This window comes from Abramis brama (assembly GCF_963993115.1).
Source record: "Abramis brama genome assembly, chromosome: 14".
Lineage (NCBI taxonomy): Eukaryota > Metazoa > Chordata > Actinopteri > Cypriniformes > Leuciscidae > Abramis > Abramis brama.
The window spans coordinates 36921575-36945737 of record NC_139976.1 but is presented as its reverse complement, the minus strand read 5'-3'; the positions used below and the strand labels follow the sequence as shown (position 1 = coordinate 36945737).

The following is a 24163-nucleotide window of genomic DNA, read 5'->3' as shown; positions in this document are numbered from 1 at the left end:
TTTACATTATTTTACTGATTTGCTTGCTAAGTTTGGGCTTTTGATGAGTGAAAGCGCACCGCTGGAAAGGAAAGGAATTGAATCGAGTGCAATAATCATTTTGCAAATTAATTGCACAGCCCTAAAAAGATGTTATTACTACTATAACAAGATGAAATATTTAACTCTAGGCATAAATCACCATTTAAATCATAAATCAGGAATATAAAAAGTATATAATATATAAATGAGTATTTTGAGTTACACATCTGTTCAATGCAATTAAAGATTATGTAAAATATGTGCATCACCACTTTCATCATCCATGTTGAATTACTGTCATAAAACAAAACATTATGACATCTAATGAGGGCAGTGATTATTACAGAATTATGAGTAAGCATTAAGGTGTAAAATCTTAACCTGAATTGTTAAAAATGCCTTTTAACAAGTCTTTGCACTGCAGATCAAGATACAAGTGTCTCTATGCTTTTTTGTGACATTTGTATATTTCTTTTGGTTAATTTATTGTGATAGGAGCCCAGAGACCCCGAGGCAAAGAAATGAAGCACAATTTGTCCATTAATGATGTGCATGACTCACTTATTTAAATAAATTAAACATCAAGACTGTGTTGCATCACTTTTGTCTGACAAATCTCAGAGAGCAGGACAAGATCTGTGGAATGAGATATGCCATCATATTTTATTAAGCACAAATATTGCAGACATGCATCCAGCCTCAGATGTTGATAAATACACTGCAATATTGAAATCAGCATTAGATATTTCAAATTAGAGTTATTCATCTTGCCTTTAAAGAGGCCATATTAAGTCCTTTTTTAAAGTCTTGAGTTTGTTTTTGGGCTCTACTAGTAGGTTTTCATGCTTGAATGTTCAAAAAAACACACACATTTGACATTGTTGCATCTCCTCTCTTCTCAATCTGTCAGACCTGATCTGAGGTCTGTGTTTCCCGAAACCATCGTTCTAACAAACATTCGCAAACAGCATCGCAGAGTTGTGTGGTTGGAATGACAGCTCTCGACCTGCGGTTAGAAGCAGAGTTTCTTGTTTGCATGACATGTGCACTCAATACATCCTTATCTTGAGCAAAAGAAGCAAGCTGACATTCAGTACAACCTGTGTCTAATATATACAAATGCCATTTACGTCTTTTAGTTTGTCAAGAGATTTAAAGCACCGTTTTTTAAGAGTGCGCGTGTGCGAATGTGTTCTAGTGCGTAAGAACGAGCCTATGATTGAATCTGGAAATAAAGCAAAATAACTGAGAAAAATTATAAATAGTCCTCAGATGTCATGTCTGTAATTTATAGCAAAACATCTAGCATTAATTCGATTTCAAACAGATTCATTAAAATAAGTTATTATTACTCCACCACCTGCGTGACATCATTAACCAACATGGTTGAACGACAAATTTGCAACAGTATGGTTTCGGGAAACAGTCGTGACTAGGTAGTTGATTTCTTCAACGATGCATCGTATTATTGTAGTGAAGCAGCGAGTTACGGCATTGTACGGGAAATGCACCCCTGTTTAGTTCCTGTCTCTATGAAGCTCCTCCTTCTGAAAAGCACACTGTGCTCTGATTGGTCGGCTGGAGCAGTGTGTTGTGATTGGTCGAGCGCTTCGAGTGTGTTTGGGAAATGTCCCGCCCCTTACCATAACCACCAGTTTCAACACACTACTAACTAACTCAACCAGGCCCCGCCCCTTTAATCTGCGTATGAATTATTTAAATGAGGAATATTGTGACGTGTTCGTTCCCGGAAGAAACTCAAGACTACAATGGAGGCGTTTCAGGGAGTTCAGAAACACTGACATAGAGAAGAACTCCCGCTGGAAGGACTTTTTCATGCTCAAACTTTTGCATCTAAAAAAAAAAAGCATAACTAAATATTTATTTTTAAATGAAGGACGCTAGCATTTCAAATCAAGTGAAGGAGATTTGCGGCTCTTGTATAGGTGTTATTTAGACGGAGAGAGATAAGATGTCTTCATTTCTCTGTTGTAAAGAGTGATGTTCTGAGGGAAGATCATGTTTTATGGATGGAGGTGGAGTGTAGATCTCCGTCTTTGAGAAGCTTGAGGGGACACTTGTAATGAATCTCTTGATGTGATTACACTGCATGTACTGTGCCACAATACGTCTTAGCTTTAGTCTCACATGCATTTCACATTTTAAAGCAGCGTTGTTGCTGTGGTTAACATGCAGATGTAGCATGAGTTGATGTGTTCACCTGCAGTTTTCCCCTGAAGTGTTATAACTGTCTCGTATTTTTAATGCAAAACAAAGTTGTACAACGCAATAAAGGGGGATTCAGTTTGCCCAATAGCTGTTTAAGAATGAAAGATGCTCACCAAGTGAATAAACACTATATTTTTTATATTCCCATGCAAACAAATGTAATTGTCAACACCCAAAAAGTAAATACAAGAAAAAGAAAATCAACTTTGTGGTTCTTTACAGGAATTGGCCATTAGGTTACACAATTCAATAAAGTGAAAGTTGATGTGTGTAAGTCTTATCTGGTGGTATAGTTCATCAAACAATGTCCAAAGTTGATGAATAATCCAACCATTTGCAATGAATTCACACTCCAAATGATAACAGTTCTCATGCATCAGACTCTTCCAAATCAGGAAGTCATAAGTAAGCCAAACGCCCCAGGCTTACATCCCTCTGGGCTTTAAATCCATATTTAGTTCGCAACATGCAGAGTTACAGTCACAGATAAAGAGTCCTTCTAAAATACATACAAATAAACTGCATCAAACTTCTTAGCAACAAACATCATCATCAAGGCATACTTTTAAATAACAGGAAAGAAAACAAATCCTTACTTTAAGTTGAGCTTGAAATGGAATATTTCCCAACCAGGACAAATGCAGGTAAGCCATGCTTTCTACCGCTGCTGTTCTGCTAACTTCTTCTACAATAGTGATGGGTCGATCATTAATATGACTCGAGACTACCGAGTTGCCTCAGAGAGTGATTCGTTCTTTTTGCGTTGATCGCGCATGCGCAACATCCTATGGGTTCTGTACTGGAAACAGAAATGATTAGTTCAACACTCGAGTCTTTGGGTTCGAGTCCGAGTCTTTCGTTCTTCCCGTCAGTCCCACAGAGGCTATGCTGTCGGTACCGGAAAGAGAAATGATTAGTTCACCTCTCGAGTCTTTGGGTTCGAGTCCGAGTCTTTCGTTCTTCCCGTCAGTCCCACAGAGGCTATGCTGTCGGTACCGGAAAGAGAAATGATTAGTTCACCTCTCGAGTCTTTGGGTCCGAGTCTTTCGTTCTTTTGTCACGTGATGAATGAATGACTCGAACCCAAAGTCGACAGACTCGAAACGTGAACTAATCAATTCTGTATCCGGTACTGCAGACTGCATAGCTCAGTTTATGAGGATCACGGGATGAACGAACGGCTTAGATCGGGAGGTGAGGTAAACTAACAGACTGCATAGCCTGAAGACCAAGATAAATTAATGAATCATTTCTCTTTCTCATAATTTGGCCTTTTCCTTGCATTGCAATTTTTTACTTATTCTAAATGCGATCAACATTTGATGTGTTTGGGGAATTTGGCTAACATGTAACATTTTAAATACATTCTGCTGAAATGAACGAAATGACTTGAAAAAAGATTTGTTCATTTTGATGAACGAGATTCAAAGATCGGAGTCAGTAAAATTACCCGAACTTCCCACTACTACTCTACAAACCCACCTTTACTTAGGGAGCACACTTAGACACCACAGCACCCCTAGCGGTGTGGAAGAAAGCCTGGGGATAAAAGACTTCGTAACAGGCTTGTCTGTTACAGTGTATTTCAAACAAGAATCTTTCAGTGATACGTCTCGACATCAGCACTGCAGTGGGTCCTAATGATGATGTTCATTAATACTGGTCCGAATGCAGAGTTAAAAATAGGCTACCAGCAGCATTAATGTCTCATCAAATCTAATGTGGGCAGAGTAAAAAAGCAGAGGGCAGGCGAGATGGTGGAGCATAAGAATAGGCCTACATACTTTTAAAAAAAACGTTTTCTGATGATTGTGGTGGAAATCTTCAGAATTATGTATAATTTGTATAGTAAAGTGTATTAAGTTGAACTAACCCATATGCCCGGGGGAAAATGTAACCTTAAAGGTCCCGTATTATGCCCCTTTTCACAAGATGTAAAATAAGTCTCTGATGTCCCCAGAGTGTGTATGTGAAGTTTCAGCTCAAAATACCCAACAGATCATTTTTTACAGCATGTTTAAATTGTCATTTTTTGGGGCACAGAAAAACGCGCTGTTTTAGTGTGTGCCCTTTAAATGCAAATGAGCTGCTGCTGGACGACCCAGGGGGGCGGAGCTTCATGAGCTCGCGCTCAGTCTGTCAGGACAATTTCATCTCACGGAATGATGATAATATCAGAAACTCTCAGTAACGGTGTTCATTTCGAGTCGGACAATAATGCCTACAGAGTCAGAGTGCTGTATAGAGATGGAACAGGTATAGTTTAGTAGTTTAATTACGGTTATTATAACTTATTTGTCATCTGCTTGTATGTATCCATTATTTATTAATAGCCTAACATTACAAGTCTGCTGTCTGAATGATGATCAAACGTATACTGATGAGTTTAATAAAGTTTATTGTACATCACACAAAAGATGAAGCGTCAGTTTTACTTCAGAAAATCACCGTAAGAGCTGAGTAAACACAGTAAGTTATAAGAAGTGCGCAAGTACATAAACGAATTTCGGTAGAGTTGAGGGAGCATTCCTGTGGGCGGAGGTTAGTCAAAAAACGGTTCTAGTGACATCATTAAAGAAGGAAGTAGAGGGATGTAGTCCAAACGGGCCGTTCGATGTAGGCGACTTCTGTTAAATAAAATATCTCGCTTGGCATTGAACTTTGAGCTTTATAATTTTACAGATATTATTTATGCTCTAACAGCAACATTACACACTAACTAAAGTTTGAAACATGGGATCACGAAGAACGGGACCTTTAACCCTCTGGGGACCAAGCTGTTTTTGGGGTCCTTGAGATGTTCTGACATGCCTTGACATTTGTGCTTTTTTCAGTTATTTATAAACATGTTAATGGCAAAGGTGTAAATTCACTCTATATAGCACAAACAGGGCTACCATAATATGCGAGCAACGTGTATGTAGATGTTTGTATTTTTAAGAGAATAATGTTTATGCGTGGTTATTGGAAAAAATTAAAATGAAAGTTGCTGAATTAAGACCACAAAACACATATTAAATATGTGTCCACAAGACTTTTGACTAATGGATGTTGTCCCTTTGAGTTCTAGCTTCAAAATGATGTAAAAATAGTCTTGCTTTATCGTTCACAAAAAAAAAAATACATTGATTTAAATGGTGTAAAACAGGTTTTGCTTGGAAAGCCAATATGCGAGGGGGAGGAGTAGTTTACACCTTAGATTATGAATGTCCCACCCACTCTGCATAATTAGCCATTCACTCAGGTGTGAAACTGACTGAGCCACAATGCAAGGACAAAAGATGTATTTAGAAGAAGACTTATATTGACCATTTAAGATTTCGCTTACATCTCTCTTGTAAATATGTTTTGCTATTTTATTAAAAATGTTACAATTACAACAATAATTACAATTTCAACAATATTTCAAGTGTACTCTTTCTTTGTAAAAAAAAAAAAAAAAAAAAAAAAGATTATAGGCCTACATTTTATCATATGTATTCATTAGTTTGAATATAGCCAACATTGGAACATCTTAGTCTATGAATTTATTTTTGACAAAAATAGTATTTTTTTTGCAGTTTAATACGTTGCTTATACAAATACATTTTATTTCAACATATTCCAGTCGATTTTTACTCATCTCAGTAGGCTATAGCAAAGCAGTTTATTCTTTCACACACAGACGCGCGATTCATATTTAGGCTAAACAGTCTTTACAAATATGTCCCCTTCATTCATCTCACAGAAAGGCGAGTCATATTATAGAAATGCGATTCATCTTTTTGCGGTTTACATAGGCCTACACTAACGTTATTCCATAACGTTATTCCACACGTGAGAAAAGAAAACAGCCTACCTCACTCCTCAGCGGAATCTGCTCCTCATTTCAGGAGATATTGCTCCTCATCAGCACTGTTCTGAGGAATCTTTTCTCCATAAGGTAGGTTATAATGTCTCACTCGCGAGGAGTCGCGACGCGCTTTGTTTACAGCTGATGTGGGCGTTTCACAGCTCTGAAATAGTTCTCAGAATTTGCGTTTGAATAGCACGCGCTCTCCGGGGAGTGGTCACATTACTGTGAATTAGGTCGTAATGAGCTCGACAGGAGTCGCTCTCTTTTTATACAGATTACAGAAGCTGAGAATATTTGTTTTTTATATAAATTACTTCATTTAAAAGATGCGATCTCAAGCTTTATGCCCGTGTGTCTGTTTGCCTGTTTGACTGAATTTTCGCGGAGTTACAGATCATTTTCGAACGCGTTTCAAATGGGAGTTTACTGACAGAGAGAAGGCAGAAATCGCATCATGTTAATTTTTCTTTATTTGTCAAAAAGCAAAACACTTTATTTTTATTGTGAGTATACAGAAAAAAAATAGAAACTGAACAGGATCGATTGATGTATTACACGAAAATGAAAGATCAAAATTAACAGAGCATTTAGTGTTTATTTTCATTGCTAAAAAAAAAAAACGAGCAAAACGCGCGGGCGCGTTTGTGGTCCCCAGAGGGTTAATGCTGTTGACTGAAACTGAAAGCATAAAAAAATTGTTACTTGAAACAAAATAAGCATTAACTAAAATTAAATAAAGTATAAAAATATAGATGCAAGCAGCAGTTATCGGGGCCAAGCACAAAGAACATGATAAGTCATGCCAACATGCCCGGGAGCATCAGACCAACTGCAACGAGTAAATAAAGACATTTTAAGATGATTTTTAGGCAAAATGGCTGGAAAATAAATACAGTCACTAGTAATTTGATTTAATGGTTTATCACTTTCGACCAATAGGTGGCACTGTGACCAAATTGATGTTTTGTGGTCAGAGTAAGGTGACAAGTCTAGGAGGAGTTTGAAAAAGAGTGTTTTTAAAGAAAATCAAAATGGAGGACACAAAGTTTAGCCGATTATGGCAAAATTGGTATCTATGTCCCCGGCATGACCCAAGGAATCTATTAAGTTCAGTTTGTCATTATAACGGTTGACCACAAGGTGGCGCTGCCCTGATACTTTTTGAGTACTGTTAAGGCATGGTGTCGAAGACACAGTTTTGTAACAAAATGCCAATGATTTCGTAAAATGTTGCATTTTATGTTAAAATTCAAATTTGTCCGACGCGCAAATTGGCCGATATGGGAAAATTGGGTATCGTTCGACATGCTGCACCGAATGTGTGATTTTTGGCCCAACCGTTAAGAAGTTATAACCAAAAATAGCCATTTTTCATATCTCCTGACCACTAGGTGACACTGTGCGGAAACTGTGCAGGTAACCTCAGGTCATGGTTGTCATAACACACACCAAGTTTGGTCAGAATTTGCTAAAGCATTGCGGAGATATAGCTTTGCGTCCATTTTGGCATGCTCTTGGTAGAATTCATTTGCATTTGAGAATAAATCGGCAAATCAACTTGAATTCCATAACTTTTTTGGTATGGTCTGAAGATGATCTGGTTACAAAAGTTGTTTTTCCGGAAAATTAAAAAAGGCGAAAAAATTTTCATGACGGAAAATTACATCATATGTACAGTTGGTGGCGCTAGAGGGATTGAGTTAGAGACACCAAATCTGCTATGGTGACAGTTCAGACTGTCCTCTATCTGTGTGCCAAATTTCACAACTTTCCCACAAGCATTTCTATGGGCGGCCATAGAAATTTTAAGATTTTAAGAAATTATAAGAACGCCAACGGATACAATAAGTGCCACGTACCTTCGCTTAGTTTAAGTTGAAATACTAAAATAGCTATAACTAAATAAACTAAAACTAATAAATGAAAATTAATAAATACTATATAGACATATTTAAAATATATATAAATAATTATATATATAATAATAATATATATAAATAATAATAACACATTTTGAAAGAGGTCTATTATGCTCACCAAGTCTGCATTTATTTATACAGTAAAAACAGGAATATTGTGAAATATTATTACATTTTTTCGATTTGCTGCTCAAGAAACATTTCTGATTATTATCAATGTCGAAATCAGTATTGCTGCTTCAGATTTTTGTGGAAACTATGATCCATTTTATTTTCTATAATTCTTTGATTAATGAAAAATTCCAACAAACAGTATTTATTTGAAATAGAAATCTTTTGTTACATTATAAATGTCTTTACTGTCACTTTTGATCAATTTAATGTGTTCGTGCTGAATGCAAGTATTAATTTCTTTTTAAAAAATTTACTGATCCCAAACTTTTGACTGTGTGTTTTGTCATGTTTTTTAACCAACTGTTTGCCTTTAAGATGATCCACGTTTAAATATTGCCTTTTAGACGCTTTGCTAATGTGAAAGACAGCTTTGAACCGTCACTTTAGCCACAGCAGAAGTGTTTTGCGTCAGATTTGTATCTGATTTAATGCCATGTTGATTTGATATCGAATGCATTTACATATCCTTAATTTCCTCTGAGCCCAGAATGAATTTTCCTGGCTAAAGATAAGATTGACTTGATTAATCTGAGTGATGGCTTTGAATGAACATTTTTACATAAATGCTCGACACACACACACACACACACACACACACACACACACGCACTGATCTGTCCGGAGGTTTGTGTGAGGGAGTCAGAAGCGCTAGTAGAGCATGTGGAATTGAATTGGACTCAAGAATGGGGCTTTGATTGGTTGTCAACCTATCAGATGGCTGAGGTGCTTCTGGACTGAAAAAGGATCTGTCTCTATATAAGATGTCTGAAATCTAAACTCCAATACCAGTACAAACCCCATGAGATCAAGACAAATCCGCTATTTGCTTCACAGATGAAAAGCAGTGCCATGCAGAGAACATGAAATTGAGAAGTGAGAGTTTACAGGAAACATGTTTGGAAATTGAAAATGAACTGCATATGATATTACACATTTAATATAAGGCACAGTAAAACAGACCCGAGCTAATATGAGCTAACAATTGTATTTTTATGAACTGAAGAGATTTTACAATGGCTTCGAATGCAGCTCAGCCAATCATAATAAAGGACTGGAACTTTCAGAATATTTTTCTTTAAGGCCACATTTATATTTAAAGTGGTGGTATAATGCCCTTTTCACAAGATGTAAAATAAGTCTCTGATGTCCCCAGAGTGTGTGTGTGAAGTTTTAGCTCAAAATACCCCACAGATATTTTAATAGCATGTTAAAATTGTCACTTTTTGAGGGTGAGCAAAAACGCACCGTTTTTGTGTCTGTCCCTTTAAATGTAAATGAGCTGCTGCTCCCGGCACAGGGGGCGGAGCTTCAGCAGCTTGTGTCCTGAAAATTTCAAAAACTTTTAGCCTTTTATGTTCAAACTGGAGTCAGACAATGATAGAGAGACTCAAGAAGAAGTGACAACATGTAGACAACATTTCTGAATGGTTAGTTGATGAATTTATGTATGTGTAGTTATCTTCTAGTCATTGATTAGCATATTCTGTCTTGATAATCTATAAATCGTGTTCAGGGGGCGGGGTTTATGTAAATTCTAGGGTTGGTGATGTCACTAACCCGGGAGGAATGTGGTGTAGTCTCTACCAGCCGTTTGTTGTAGTCCTTAAAAAAACAATCTCTTTAAAAGCAAATATCTCCCTTTGCTTTGAACTTTGAGCGTCGTAACTTTGCAGATGTTGTTTATGCTCAAACAGCAACATTACACACTCACTAAAGTTAGAAATGTGAAATCATAATCAACCACCCCTTTAAACGGAAAGAATATGAACATTCTGTCATCATTTACTCACTCTCATATCATTGCAAATCTGTATGGAATATATTTTGAAGAACATTGGGATCTGAACAACATTGGACCCCACCGACTTTGATTATATGGAGCAAAAACGGTTCATATTGTGTTTTATACAACACAAGGGTGAGCATATGATGGCAGGATTCTTATTTTTGGATGAACGTTCTCTTTAATGGCTATTTGCTCTTTACAAAAATAGGCGTACCTTCAGTACGGGCTGGAGATTCATTTCTAAGCCACAGTGACCCAAGACTAGACAGTTACTGTGGACGCCGTTCTGTTTTATATCTGCTTGCTGCAGTCTGCGAAAAACAAATGGCTTTGGATGAAAGTTTGGCAGAATTAAAGCATCCTCTGCATTGGTTTGAATCTCACACACCGCCTTCAAACGACATTTGAAGACTATAAATGGAAAGCATGTAATTTTCATCTCCTGTTCAAATTTTGTCCTGATCATCAGCGCTCTTCTTAACAACCTTAGCTTGCAGTTTGAAAGACTGTAGTGTGACCAGGTGTGTGTGTGTGTCCTGTTTTCCAGAGGGTTTGGCTGTTGGCGTAGGCTTTGGGGCCGTCGGAAAAACTCCATCAGCGACGTTTGAAAGCGCCAGGTAAGTCATGAACACAGTTTAAAGGATAGTTCACCAAAGGATAGTTCCGTGAAGCACAAGAGATGTTTAGCAGAATGTCACCGCTTCTGTTGTGAAAAGCATAATAAAAGTTGGCCATTCAAAGATTTTGGTAACAATCAGGTTCCAACATTTATTAGTTAACATGAACTAGCAACTCTTTAAAAATGATATGATCAATAAGTCATGACAACATGTTTTTCCATTGCTTCAACTCATCAAAATAATTTAACCAATTTCAACTTAATTTTTCTAAGTTCATCTAGGCAAGAAAATGAGTTGAAATGACATGAACAGCCAATTTGATTATACATAAAGATTTAAAGCGTTACAGTTGAAATACAATAATTTGAATTACAATAATTTAAGTTGAATTACAGTGAATAGAAAATTTGTTAAGACTATATATTAGCCTTTATATTTAATGCATCATAAAAGTATTTTTAATGCATTAATTATGCCTGGTAATGCACCTTATAAGGCATTATATGTCTCATGAATAATTGTAACCACAGTTATAATGAATTATAATACTTTATCTATTTATTGAACGTATCTTTAGAAAGTATAATGCATTAAAACACACGACAAACAACCAATTTCAGATGTAGATGCTAAATTCACTGTAAACCAGTTTAGTGGGCTTATATTATGCTTTTATAAAACGATTAGTCCATTAAAATATTTATTTTAATATTTATCACAGGTATATGTTTGTAGGCGTCGAACACGGCTCAACCAATCAGAATCAAGGACCGGAATCATCCATCAAGATTTTCAGTCAAAAACGGCCTAAATTTCAGTCTGTTCCACACAAAAAGCTAGTTTCGGGAGAATACAGTACACAAGTCATAACTTTATGATACTTTTGTAGTGCTTCTTGAGCTTTGCAGTGTAAATAGCCATACTTTTGTTGTTTGAAAAAGACCAGGGACATTCTGTCTAACATCTGATTTAGTTTTTTTACGGGTTATAGAAAATATATGATGAAGCCAGAAGTACACTGGACTGAATGTAGACAAATTGTAATAGTAAAAGATAGTGGCTGCTAATGCTTGAAGTCATAACAACTGAGGATCTGGACTGAGAACACGTGTTTTATCACTTCCTCTTGTAGTTAGTAAAAAAACAAGTTGCTTTTCATGAATATCTAACATCCTTTGCTATATTGAAAGCATTGATTTTAATTGCTAATATCTCAAAAACTGCCCTCAAATGAGATAACAACTAAAAATGCAATATATTAAATCCCAAAAATGTTGAAGAGTTAAAAGCTCGGTCACGCATACAGTAGTGAGCAAAAGTGATGTCTGGCCATCTTCAAACTTTAATTGAAATATTAAGCATATAATTGTGCTTGGAGTCATTTGTTTTATTTGTGATAACGCAATGAAACACGCCAAATTATGCAACATAATTTTTGTCCAGGCTGTCATACAAGTTAGTGATGAACACATGCGGGGGAAATAAACGATAGAACCAACGAAAACGAACTGATAATGTATGCTTTTTCCTGACAGCTGTTTTTGTTTTCTTTGCATTTTTTTTACATATATAAACCTATTACTTTTTTGCCAAGTAATTTTGTCAGACAAATACCTTAACTAAGTTTAGTGTTTTGTTCTTCTCTCATATTTACCATATTTAAAAAATAGAAAATATTTTCCTCATATTTTGATGGTTTAATCATAGGTTCATTAAAACCATCCGGACATCACTTTCAGCCATGTTTTTTACATTACATTAACTCACCATTAAAATAAGCGATTTCAACTTTTTTTAAATAAAAGTTATACGTGATTCAACTTGATTTCTTACGTCACTTTAATATAATTTAAGTTGAAATGACTTCATCCAAGTTCAGCCAAGGCAAAAATTGAAAGTTGAAATGGGTTCTAGATTTTTTGCAGTCAGGCGTATACTGGAACATGAACAGTTTCTCTTCATTGTTCTCTGTCGAGAAAGAAACTAATATGGGGCCAGAAGGACGTGATGATGAGTTGATTCATTGTGGGGTGAATTATTTATTTAAAAGGGCTCATGCATAGTCTGCGGTTTAGTGTGAGCTTTGCCGACAGGATTGTGTGATGCTGTCACCAAGTGGTCGAAACTGGTATTGTGAGATCTCTGTGTCTCTCCCAAACACACACACACACACACAAAGAACGTGCTGTTGTGATAATTCTTGCACACATGTTAATATCCATGTTCTCGAGTCTGTTTAAACGTGAGAATCCTGCCAGACAGGGAGGGAGCGAGCGAGAAGGAAACCGGCTAACAAGTGTTCACATCTTACTCCCAGATGGAGTCTATTAGCCATCGCTGAGAATCAGAGCCGCATTGTAAGCGTTCAAGCACCTGGACTCCACTATGTGTGCGCACATTTGTGACCAGATGTGAGCCAAAGCTCGCAGATGTTGAATGTGTGTCTTTTATTCTGCATTTCTGTCTGTGTGTGCCTTTAATACCATGTATTTCCATATAGGAAAAGCTGTTTCGGATTAGTGTTGCAATCATATAATCTCTTTACATCCATACTGACAACTCAGGGTTTCCTACTCTGCGCTTTCTAGATGAAACCTCTATTTGCGCATGATTAAAAGCGCAGAGAGCAGGAGAGACAGATGGATGAATGGAGACATAGTTTGTTCAACGAGTAAACACAGAGCAGCTTTGAACGTATGATACGGCACAAGAAAGAGGTCTTTGTCTCAGCCTAAAAACAATCGCACGAGGGCAAACGGAGAGTGGAGCCAAAGTCCCTTTAAGGCAAGTCATTCAACACATCTTATCCCGCCATATTGCTCCCATTCATAGGAATATGCCTGTGTATATCTCAAGGTTTTGGTAGAGCTCAAGTCAAGTTAAGTTTATGTGTATAGCACATTATTTCAAAGCAGCTTTACATAAAATCATGATGTTATTGTTTATAATATCTCAGTATTTCCATGCATTATAGTTGCATTTAGCAGATTACAGCTGGGTTAGAATATAGTTACATTTGGCAACAAAACAAACAATCAAGCAGTTGGTGTTTACTATACAGTAGATATTGTTACATGAGAATACTGCATGTATGCGGATAAAGTTGCATGTACTATATATCCAACATGAAATATATCAAAAATATATTCTACTTTATCGATTTTGAATTATTTTAAATAAAAAACACTGTTGACTGAAATTGTCAATTTTGATTCCATGGTGACTTTAAAATAAATAAATAAATATATTTTTTTCTTTCAAAATGAAAGGTTTATTATTTTTTATTGCTTTATAATCTAATCTATAATTGAGTTCTATGAAGGGGAGATTTTAAATGTTTTTAATCAAGAGAAATTTATTTAATACATTTAAATGTAATACATTTATAAATTTAATTATGCACATTTTTTTTATTATTATTGTTAATAATGCTTAATCGGTGTATTTTGAAAAAGAAAGATTTAAAGTCGGCATGAAACGGACTGGTCTTTTCTTCCCTATTGTGACGTATATCCGAATGAAACGCTTCTGGAACAAGAACAAATGTAGAAGATAACAAAATAAAAATAAATAAAATAAAAACAGAACAAAATCTCATCAGAGAAGAGATGCTGCAAGAGGGAGTTATCCTGATTCAAGATCACAGGAACAAATTTAAAACAGTAATGATGATGTGCACGGATAAATCATTTAGAATAAATGCTGCAAAATAAAGAAACAGTTTCTTCCAGCTTTGATTCTTCCATTTCTCGACTCCACTGGAGAAAGTGCTGCTGGTTTTGGTTTTGTGTTCATCGCGTATTTATGTCTTTTCCACGACACAAACCTTGTTGGTTTTGTGAAGCTGCACCAGAATATCCCCACAAGACTTTCGTTATTAAGTGAAAAAGAAAGAAAGAAATGTGAAATTCCCAAACACACAACCAGTTTATTCTGAAAATAAAATAAAATCATTAGTTTTGAAATTATGACTTTTGAGGGACTTTTCCCAGAGTCACCATTACTCTGCTCTAGTTATATTACACTTTGCACTACTCTACTGTATTATACTGTACTATACTGTACTGTACCCTCCTTCTGTCTGTCCTTTCTGGCTAAACATACAATGTAATCAACACTTGCATGACTTTAAAGTCCTTCAATGTGTTGTTTTGAGGAACCAGGAGAATCCCAGATCTCTTTTAAAGGATTTCTGAGAAGTGGAACAGTTTACATTATTGTCATTAGTCTCTGGTAATTAATGTGGGATGGCTGGAATTCACAGGGATCTACAGGGAAGCCACATTGGATCATGTTTTCCATTCAGAAAAGAACTGAAACCTTCCGAGTGTTTGGTCTTCACATGAAAAACCCTCAACAAACAATTAATAACGTTGACGTTATAGACCTGTTCAGTCAGTGGCGATTCTTACGTTCCTCCAAATATCAGACGTTAGTCATTCAAGAATCTCTTTTGGGCTTGTGCTAATTGTATGTTATTAGGACACCGAAAACCACTAACTTTATTACCCTGACCTTTATGCTGAAAAGTTTAATTCTGTGTTATATTTTTGCGATTTTCTGTGGCAACAAATGGCCTTTTCCAGACATACACAACCTAAAGTGCGTTTGCTAACATTATTTCACCTTCAACCTTAGAGGAGATGGTTGTTTCTTCAGAGGCGTCTGAACATCTTGACCTGTCAGAGGTTCTGGATGTGGCCAGAAGTGATGGAAAATTGACATTTTTACCCTTTTATTCAAATATTATTAAAAATTTGTTAAAGCACTCTAAAATATGCTGGGTTGTTTCAATAAATGTTTGGGTCAAATATGGACAAACCCAACCATTGGGCTAAAAAATGTATTTTAAAAATATAAATCAACGGTTGGGTTTGTCTATATTTGACCCAAACATTTATTGAAACAACCCAGCATATTTTAAGAGTGTAGTTGTGCTTGGAATCAATAGTTTTATTTCCAATTTTTGGCCAGACTGTCATGAAAATTTATGAACACATGCAAAAACAAGAGAGAACCAATTAAATGCTATGTTGTAGTCAATGTATGCGTTTTCCTGTCAGCTTTTTGATTTTAAATAATACCTTTAGAGTTTAGTTCTTCCCTCATATTTAAAATATGTTAAAAAAAATATAATAGTTTCCTCATATTTTGATAGTTGAATCAAACTTGCAGGGTCATTAAACACTGCTTTCCCAGTTTGTGAGAGCGTCTCGTCCTCCATCCTGAGCCACTGAAGGCAGTCAGACAGACAGTCTTCTCTCTCTCCTCTGAAACAAAAGTCTGTTTGTTTTCCAGGGAAAAGCCACTCTTCTGTTTCTTTCCCTTTCCCAGCACTCTTCTCCCAGTCAAAGCAGTCCTTGCATTCCCCAGTACCCACATACTCAAGTGGACTGTTAAAACCAGATGCTCTGAGACTCTTCAAAGAAACTGGGACTTTCTTTTTTTTTTTTTTTTTTTTTTGCATCTCAAATGTAGGTACAGAGCACATGTTTCTGAGATCCGCCGAAGCCCAGATCTTTTACTCGGACTCGAGTGTGTGTTGGGATAAATGTGCTGCTGACATCACTGAACTGTACTGACTCGTTCCTCATCGCATGCAGCAGCGGAGGTGACGTGACCCTGGAGTTGTCAAAACATTTTACGACAAGTTTATTTTATTTCCAGGGCTAAATGTGATGAACTCAGCTGGAATAACATCTCCCCTCCTGCCTCTCTGCTGGAGGTGTTTCTGTCAAAACCCTGAGGCGCACTAACATTAGTCCTCTACGCATCAGTTATGTCATATTTAAAGAGCGAACAAGCTCATTTTAGTGGAGGTCGATCTTATGCTCGCCTTTCCTTCAGCAATTTCCTCTGGTGAAAGACTTTTAATGATGAAAGTTACTGAGAAAAAATAATGAAAATGGGCTGATAATTTAACTTAATTTAAATAATTTAATTATTTGCTTAAATTTCCTGACCAATCATTTTTGACGATTAAGAGCTTAGTGTTTAGCCACTTTATGGAAATATATATATATATATATATATATATATATAATTAATTTGCGATATATAAGCGGGTCAGTCAATTGGGAAAGAATGTCAAAGTGGATAATAATAATCGTATTATCATATTTTGTTAAATGTTGTCCAGGCAATAATCCTGGATCTGCCGTTTAATATCAGTCTAATCAAGCCATTATTGAACCTCATTTGATTTATATATTTATTTATTAATTTATTTATTACATTACTAATGTCTGTAAATGTCTTTAGAGATGTTTTAATAGTGTCACTAATTTGAAGTTTGAATGTTATTTCAATTAATTCAAGTTCTATCTCTGATTCTATGCGTTTTCATCATTATTTAAGTTCATACTTGACATTTAATTAATTAAAAATATATGTAGTTAAAGGTATAGTGGAGGATTTTCCCGAATTTTAGAAAAGAACCGCCCTCTCCACTTTTTGAAAAAATGCACATGCGCAACACTCAACCTGCTCCCGAGAGGGAACGCCTATTAAACGTGTGCACGAGAGAGCATGCACGAGCCTAGTTCTCCTCGTGCACGCTCTGTTTACAAGTTGCTGTCGGCATGGCTCATACAAGCCTACTTTCCTTTACCTGTCGAGTAGAAACTTCGCGACTGAGGCATCAGTGGGAAGCCCAACCTGTGCTTTTAGCGCACGCCAGCGTGTGAAATATTCTCCCAAAAACACTCTGGTCTTGTTTCTTTCTTCAGAGGCCTTTCTCTTCTTGTCATACAATTCGTAGACACTTTTTCTCTTGCGACCCTCAGACATTTTGAAAAAACCCGGTGAGAACGGCGAGCTTCAATGAATGGTGAAACCGTAGCTCACCACACATAATACACCTGAAAGTGCGCATGCGCAGAAAGCGAAAACTACGACGAGCACGTACGACGGCCTTACGTAAACATATCACCAGAATGATTGACAACTAGGAGGACCAATAGTCTTGATGATCCACCCGGAAAAAGAAAATCCTCCGCAATACCTTTAAGTTGCTTTTTTATATGCGATAGATTATCAGAGCTGTGCATTGTTGCATTCGTGTATATAAATGGAAATTTCACTCTTCTTTGTGTTCGTTTAGTAAAAAAAAAAAGCATATTTTAATTTACCTAGATTTACTCCATTTAAACTAGTTGGATCTACTTGGCGAGATTCACATTCAATTCACATTCGATTCAATTCAATTCAATTCACATTTTCAATTCACATTCAATTCCAGATTTTCATAGTTGTATCTCGGCTAAATATTGTCCTATCCTAACAAACCACACATCAATGGAAAGCGTATTTATTCATCTTTCAGACAAAAGCTGACCCATGTGACTGGTTTTGTGGTCCAGGGTCATAAATGTGTGTCTGTTGTTGTTGTTCAGCATTGTCTTCAGTGTTTGATGGACTATGTTGATGTGTTCTGGGAAATGATCTACTGTGTTTACTGGTCCTGTGAGTGTACGCTTAACCAAACACACACGCCAACAGGAATTCTGCCGCACAATGGACCTTTGCAGAAGATCATAAACAGCTTGTCAGCCAAGACCCAAAAACTTCCAGATTGATTTCTTGATGTCGATTTGGGACAGAAGGTTTGTGCTTTTCCCAGATGTGGACCATACAGGATTTCTTTGTTGGTTTTATTGATTTATTGAGTCTTTGCTCAGTCAAACAGAGTGTGAGCTCGCATCTCTGCAGTTTTGATCTCGTGTTTCTTCTAAATCTGTGTGTGTTCTTCAGCTTTAGCTCTCTCTGAGCTTCGGTCTGTATGTGCTCATGTTTTGGACTCTTCTCGTCCTCAGGCTTCCTCTGATGTGGTGTCATTGTTGCAGCACAGCACACTCGTTTAACGAATCATGTTTGTTCATTTGATTCTCATCTGACAGACTGACGAGAGGTTCATGCTTCAGTTCCCACAATCCTCTGCTCAGGAATGATTGAGATGTCGTTTTGTCGTTTTATTTGTTCTATCTGTCGTTTTATCCATCCATCCATCCATTGTTCATATCTATCGTTTTATCCATCCATCCATCCATCCATCCATCTATCGTTTTGTCGTTTTATCTGTTCAATCTATCGTTTTATCCATCCATCCATTCATTCATCCATCCATTGTTCATTCTATCCATCCATCCATCCATCCATCCATCTATCGTTTTATGTCATTTTATCTGTTCTATCGTTTTATCCACCCATCCATCCATCTATTGTTTTGTCGTTTTATCTGTTCAATCTATCATTTTATCCATCCATCCATCCATTCATTGTTCATTTCTATCATTTTATCCATCCATCCATCCATTCATTCATCCATCCATTGTTCATTCTGTCCATCCATCCATCCATCTATCGTTTTGTCATTTTATCTGTTCTATCTATCGTTTTATCATCCATCCATCCATCCATCCATCCATCCATCCATCCTTCCGTCCATCCATCCATCCAACCATTCATCCATTGTTCATTCTATCCATCCATCCATATATCGTTTTGTCATTTTATCTGTTCAATCTATCCATACATCCATCCATCCATCCAACCATTCATCCATTGTTCATTCTATCCATCCATCCATCCATCCATCCATCCATCGTTCATTCTATCCATCCATCCATCCATCCATCCATCCATCCATCCATCCATCCATCCATCCATCCATCGTTCTATGTCGTTTTATCTGTTCTATCTATCGTTTTATCCATCCATTCATCTATCCATCCATTGTTCATTTTATCCATCCATCCATCCATCCATTGTTCATTTTATCCATCCATCCATCCATCCATCCATCCATCTATCGATCATTTTATGTCGTCTTATCTGTTCTCTCTATCGTTTTATCCATCCATTCATCCATCCATCCATTGTTTATTCTATCCATCCATCCATTTATCATTCATTATATCTATCTGTCATCATCCATCATTCTGTCCGTCCGTCCGTCCTTCCATCTGTCCATCCATCAGTTTATCTATCTATCTATCTATCTATCTATCTATTTATCTACAGTATTTATTTATTTGTGAACTATTCAAAATATTAAATACAATTTAAAGTCTGTCAAAGGTTTACTGCGTTTAAACATGTTCTAAGAGTCGTAAGCCCTATTTTATTCCCTCTTCATGTAAATTTCCTTTCAGCGAAAAAAAACAGCTGGACTGGAGCAGTTTGACGTGCATTTTTGCATGATATGAACTAAAGAAGCAAGGAATCCGTCATTGTTTTCAACTATATTTCATGATTATTGCTGATAGACAATGTCTTACTTGCCCCGGCTTTGGATCAGATTTAATATGATTATGGATGAAACAAAGCTGTAGGTCATGCCCTCCTGAAACAAATGAAGCCTGCATTTATGATTCATTTTTATTATGAAAACAAGCATACTTAGAAAGACCCTCTTTGTGTGTCCCACACTAATGACTTATCTAATGAGTCTAATGAGTATAATCTTCAAATTAACACATTCAATGAAACGGTAAAACATATCAGCATTTCCCCTGTTCTTCTCCATTTTAATCTCATGATACTTACAGTATATGTGCCAAACATTATCACAGATAACAAGTTTACACAAACCTTGCAGAATGTGTAAGATGTTTAGAATTAAAAACAAGTAAATAAATACAAATGATTAAGATGTAATCCAAATGTTACAGCACATTTAACATAGTTCTATATAAAAGCTTTTCTTCTAAGAGTGTGGTATGTAAAATTATTCAGTAAAAATTCAGTTTATCCTTCAAAATATATACTGTATATACAGGCTGTGAAAATATTTAGTCAAAATGTGATGTAGTGAGAAAAGAAAGCAGGAGAAGGAAGAAGCAGAGAGAAAGAGAGAGACAGAGAGAGAGAGAGGGAGAGGGAGAGAGACAGAGAGAGAAAGAGAGGGAGAGAGACAGAGAGAGAGAAAGAGAGGGGGAGAGAGAGAGGGAGAGAGAGAGAGGGAGAGAGAGAGGGAGGGAGAGAGAGAGAGAGAGAGAGGGAGGGAGAGAGAGAGAGAGAGGGCTGGACTGATGGCTCTCTATCTAAATGTTATTCTCTGCCGTCCTCAAAGAGCACATTGTGCTTTGAATCTGAAAAACATAGGGCCCCTGTTCTCCCTCTCTCTGTCTCTCATCCATCTCTCTCCCTCTTTCTCCACATCCCTCCATTTCCTCCACCCCGCCCTGTTTTCCCTCTCGCGTTTTCATTCTGCCGTCTCTCATCTCCCTCACTTGATAAGGACTTTGAAAGACATTTCTCTCGATCGCTTTTATTTTCTTGTTTTCTTGAGCTTTGGCAGCGGTTGGAGAAACGTCTGTAAAATTCAACCCTCACTGGCCTCTTATATTATTCGTTTGTTGTTCCTCCGTCTGTTTTTCCAACAAGGAATAGCATGTTGACAGCATTTGATAAGTTACGCATTATAAAAGAATAAAATTACCAATATGAATGCATCATGTGCATAATTCTGCATATTTTCCCTTCAGAGCAGTGCTAAAACTGTGCTGCAGTTTCCATCTGGGTCTGCTCAGAACTGCACAAACCCCCAAACATGTTTGTTCTGTGAGCGAATGCTGTTAATCAGAGTTTGGACTGAACTCAGTTCAGTTTCGCAGGACATGCTTGGCTCGACACCACAGGTGTGTGTTTATACATGCCAGTAAAATATGGCACACACTCCAACTTTCTGTCTGGCTGCCTCAAAGACGCACCTGCCGTTCTCAAAGCTGGGGTTATTACTGGTAAATATGAGTTTGAGGGAAGAAACTGTGCGTTTCTGCATTACAGACTGTGGGCCCTATTTTAACGATCTGAAACGCAAGTATCAAGCGCGAAACGCAAGTAACTTTGTGGGCGGATCTCAGGCGCTGTTACTATTATACCGGCGGGATAAATGACTCTTGCGCCCGACGCAAATCTAAAATGTGTTGGTCTGAAGGAGCTTCATTACTCATAGGTGTGGTTTGGGCGTAACATGAAATAAACCAATCAGAGCATCATCTCATATTCCCTTTAAGAGCAGACGCGCTTGTTCCATGGCGGATTGCTATTATAACGGCGGATTTGCCAGACGCACGCCAGGAGTGGTTCACAGCCGAGGAGACCGACGTTCTCATCAGGGCCGTAAAACACAGAGAAGTGACATTGGGGATGGAGAAACACACCCAAATTAGCTTCGGTTAAACAGGCGTATGATAATTTGGGTAAATGTGTAAGCTAGATTTATGCCTATTTTTCCACATCTTCATGGCCACAACAATGATTTCCCTCGTGTGGTAATATTTTTCCTTGTAATTATGTATGGTTTGCAAAAATGAAAACTGCTGCGTCTGTGTGTAGATGAGAGAAGCAAAGTGTATGTGCGTTGTGCACACGCTACATAAAATAGCATCTGAATAACGCGCCACTGACTTTATACTAGGTTTCTCCTGGCCAGTGGCGGGATTGTTTTCTGAAACTGCAAAATAGCACCAGGGAACGTTTGTGCCGGAACACGCCTCCTCTTTTCGCTGAACCGCCCCCGGGAGCGCAAGTTCATTCCTTAATTTACAGACGTGCGTCTGTGCAGGGAAATGTCCGCTGTGCGTCGGGTGCAAAATAGGAATGATACATGCGTCGCTGTACAAAGTCAATTGCACTGGGTGCAAGATAGAGCCCTTTAAGTTAAAGATAAAATAGAATGAATCTGTAGAATCAGCTTTACTTTTTCACCTTAATGTTCCCTCAAACATTTCATAGTCAATGAGGGTTGCTGAAGTATAAGTTTCAATTAAAATTAAGTTCTACACTTGTACACACACACACACACACAAAATTATAGGATTTTACAAATGCAGTTTTGTAGATGTTGGTCCTTCTTTGAGTGTTTGAGGATTATCTCTTCTACTAGTGTATAGATACTGTACATTTATTTCTAGATATTAAACACACTCCTGATGGCCTTGCCTTCCCGTACAGTAACTCTGCTTCATTATGAGTAAGCAAAGCTCTGGGCTATACCATCTTTGAAGCAAATAATGGGAAATGACAAGCCAGCACAAACACTGTGATCACCCTCTTAAACTCGCCAGTGCACATTTGTGTTAATATGTAGCGAAGATCAAGAAGAAAATAATATCTAATAAAGCTTTGTGTTTGGTATACTGTACGTGTGTGTGTTTTGAGATGATGTCAGCTATAGGCAACTAGGTTCCTCTTTTTCTCTGCATTACAGAACAGTGTGTGTGTGTGTGTGTGTGTGAATCTCTTTATCTGCTTCATCCGTTCAGGATCATTGTACACTCTTCCACTAGGAAAAACTTGTATGTGACTGTGACTTAGATTTTTATCATTTATCTTGTCAGCATTTAACCATCTTTTAGAGCTTAATAATATGCATATCACTCCTATATGATCCAGCTTTAATGTGGAAACCGCTTAATAAGGCAATAACCTAAAAGTTGCAAAATAATAATAATAAATAAATCTGACAAATAATGAGTTTCTACCCTTGCACACACTTAAATGACTTAATTATCAGTTCAATTATAATAATAAAAAAAGATCTAAAAGCATATATATATATATATATATATATATGTGTGTGTGTGTGTGTGTGTATACACACACACACACACACACACACACATATATATATATGTATATATATATATATATATTAAATGAAATGTCTTTTGTTTTATCTCACATTGAGCTTACTGCTACTTTTTAATCTTTTGTTAAACTTCTTAAATTCTTGAATATTTAATGCTTTATTAATTTTATAATAAATTAATAAATATATATATACAGTACCATGTCAAAAGTTAGGACATTTTTTTTAATGAACACTATTTTTAATGTTTTTGAAAGAAGTCTCTAATGTTCATCAAGCCTGCATTTATTTGATCAAAAATACAAAAAAAAAAAGTAATATTGTGAATTACTGTATTATTATTACAATTTAAAATAATGATTTATGACGGATGAAAATTCAGCTTTGCATCACAGAAATAAGTTACATTATAAATATTAAAATAGAAAACCATTATTTTAAATTGTAATAGTCAAGTCACCTTCATTTATATAGCGCTTTTAACAATATGAATTGTTTCAAAGCAGCTTTACAGTGATAATAGGAAATTACAGTAACAATCCAATAATTATTTTTTTTAAAGTAATTTTCCAAAAATCCAACAAAGAACAATCAATCAATCAAAACTAACTTCAGCTGGACAATAGCTTTATTCTAGAGCTGCTGTAAAGCCAAAACAATCTCTGTTACTGTAATTTCCTATTATGTTATGTTTCACAATATTACTGTTTTTTTTATCTTTTTTTCTGTATTTTTGATCAAATAAATGCAGGCTTGATGAGCATAAGAGCCTTCTTTCAAAAACATTAAAAATAGTAATGTTTCCAAACCTTTGACCAGTACTGTATATATATATATATATATATACACATGAGCTGATAAGACAGTTTAGTCAAGAGTGTGTTATAAAATGTTTTAGCACACTTTTCCCACAGTGCCTCTGCGAGTGAGAAGCAGCGGGTATACGCTGGGTACTGGGGTCAAAGGTCACTGGAAAGCCATAGT

General features: G+C 36.6%; 1 protein-coding gene across 2 annotated transcripts in view; it reads left to right on the top strand.

Annotated features, from left to right (window-relative positions):
- Nucleotides 1–24163, top strand: part of slc39a11 (solute carrier family 39, member 11) — a 150812-nt gene that overhangs the window by 117870 nt on the left and 8779 nt on the right. For both annotated transcript variants that reach the window (XM_084136058.1, XM_084136057.1), the window contains exon 7: nt 10512–10581. In XM_084136058.1, the coding sequence (XP_083992184.1) occupies nt 10512–10581 (70 nt within the window). The remainder of the gene's footprint in view (nt 1–10511; nt 10582–24163) is intronic.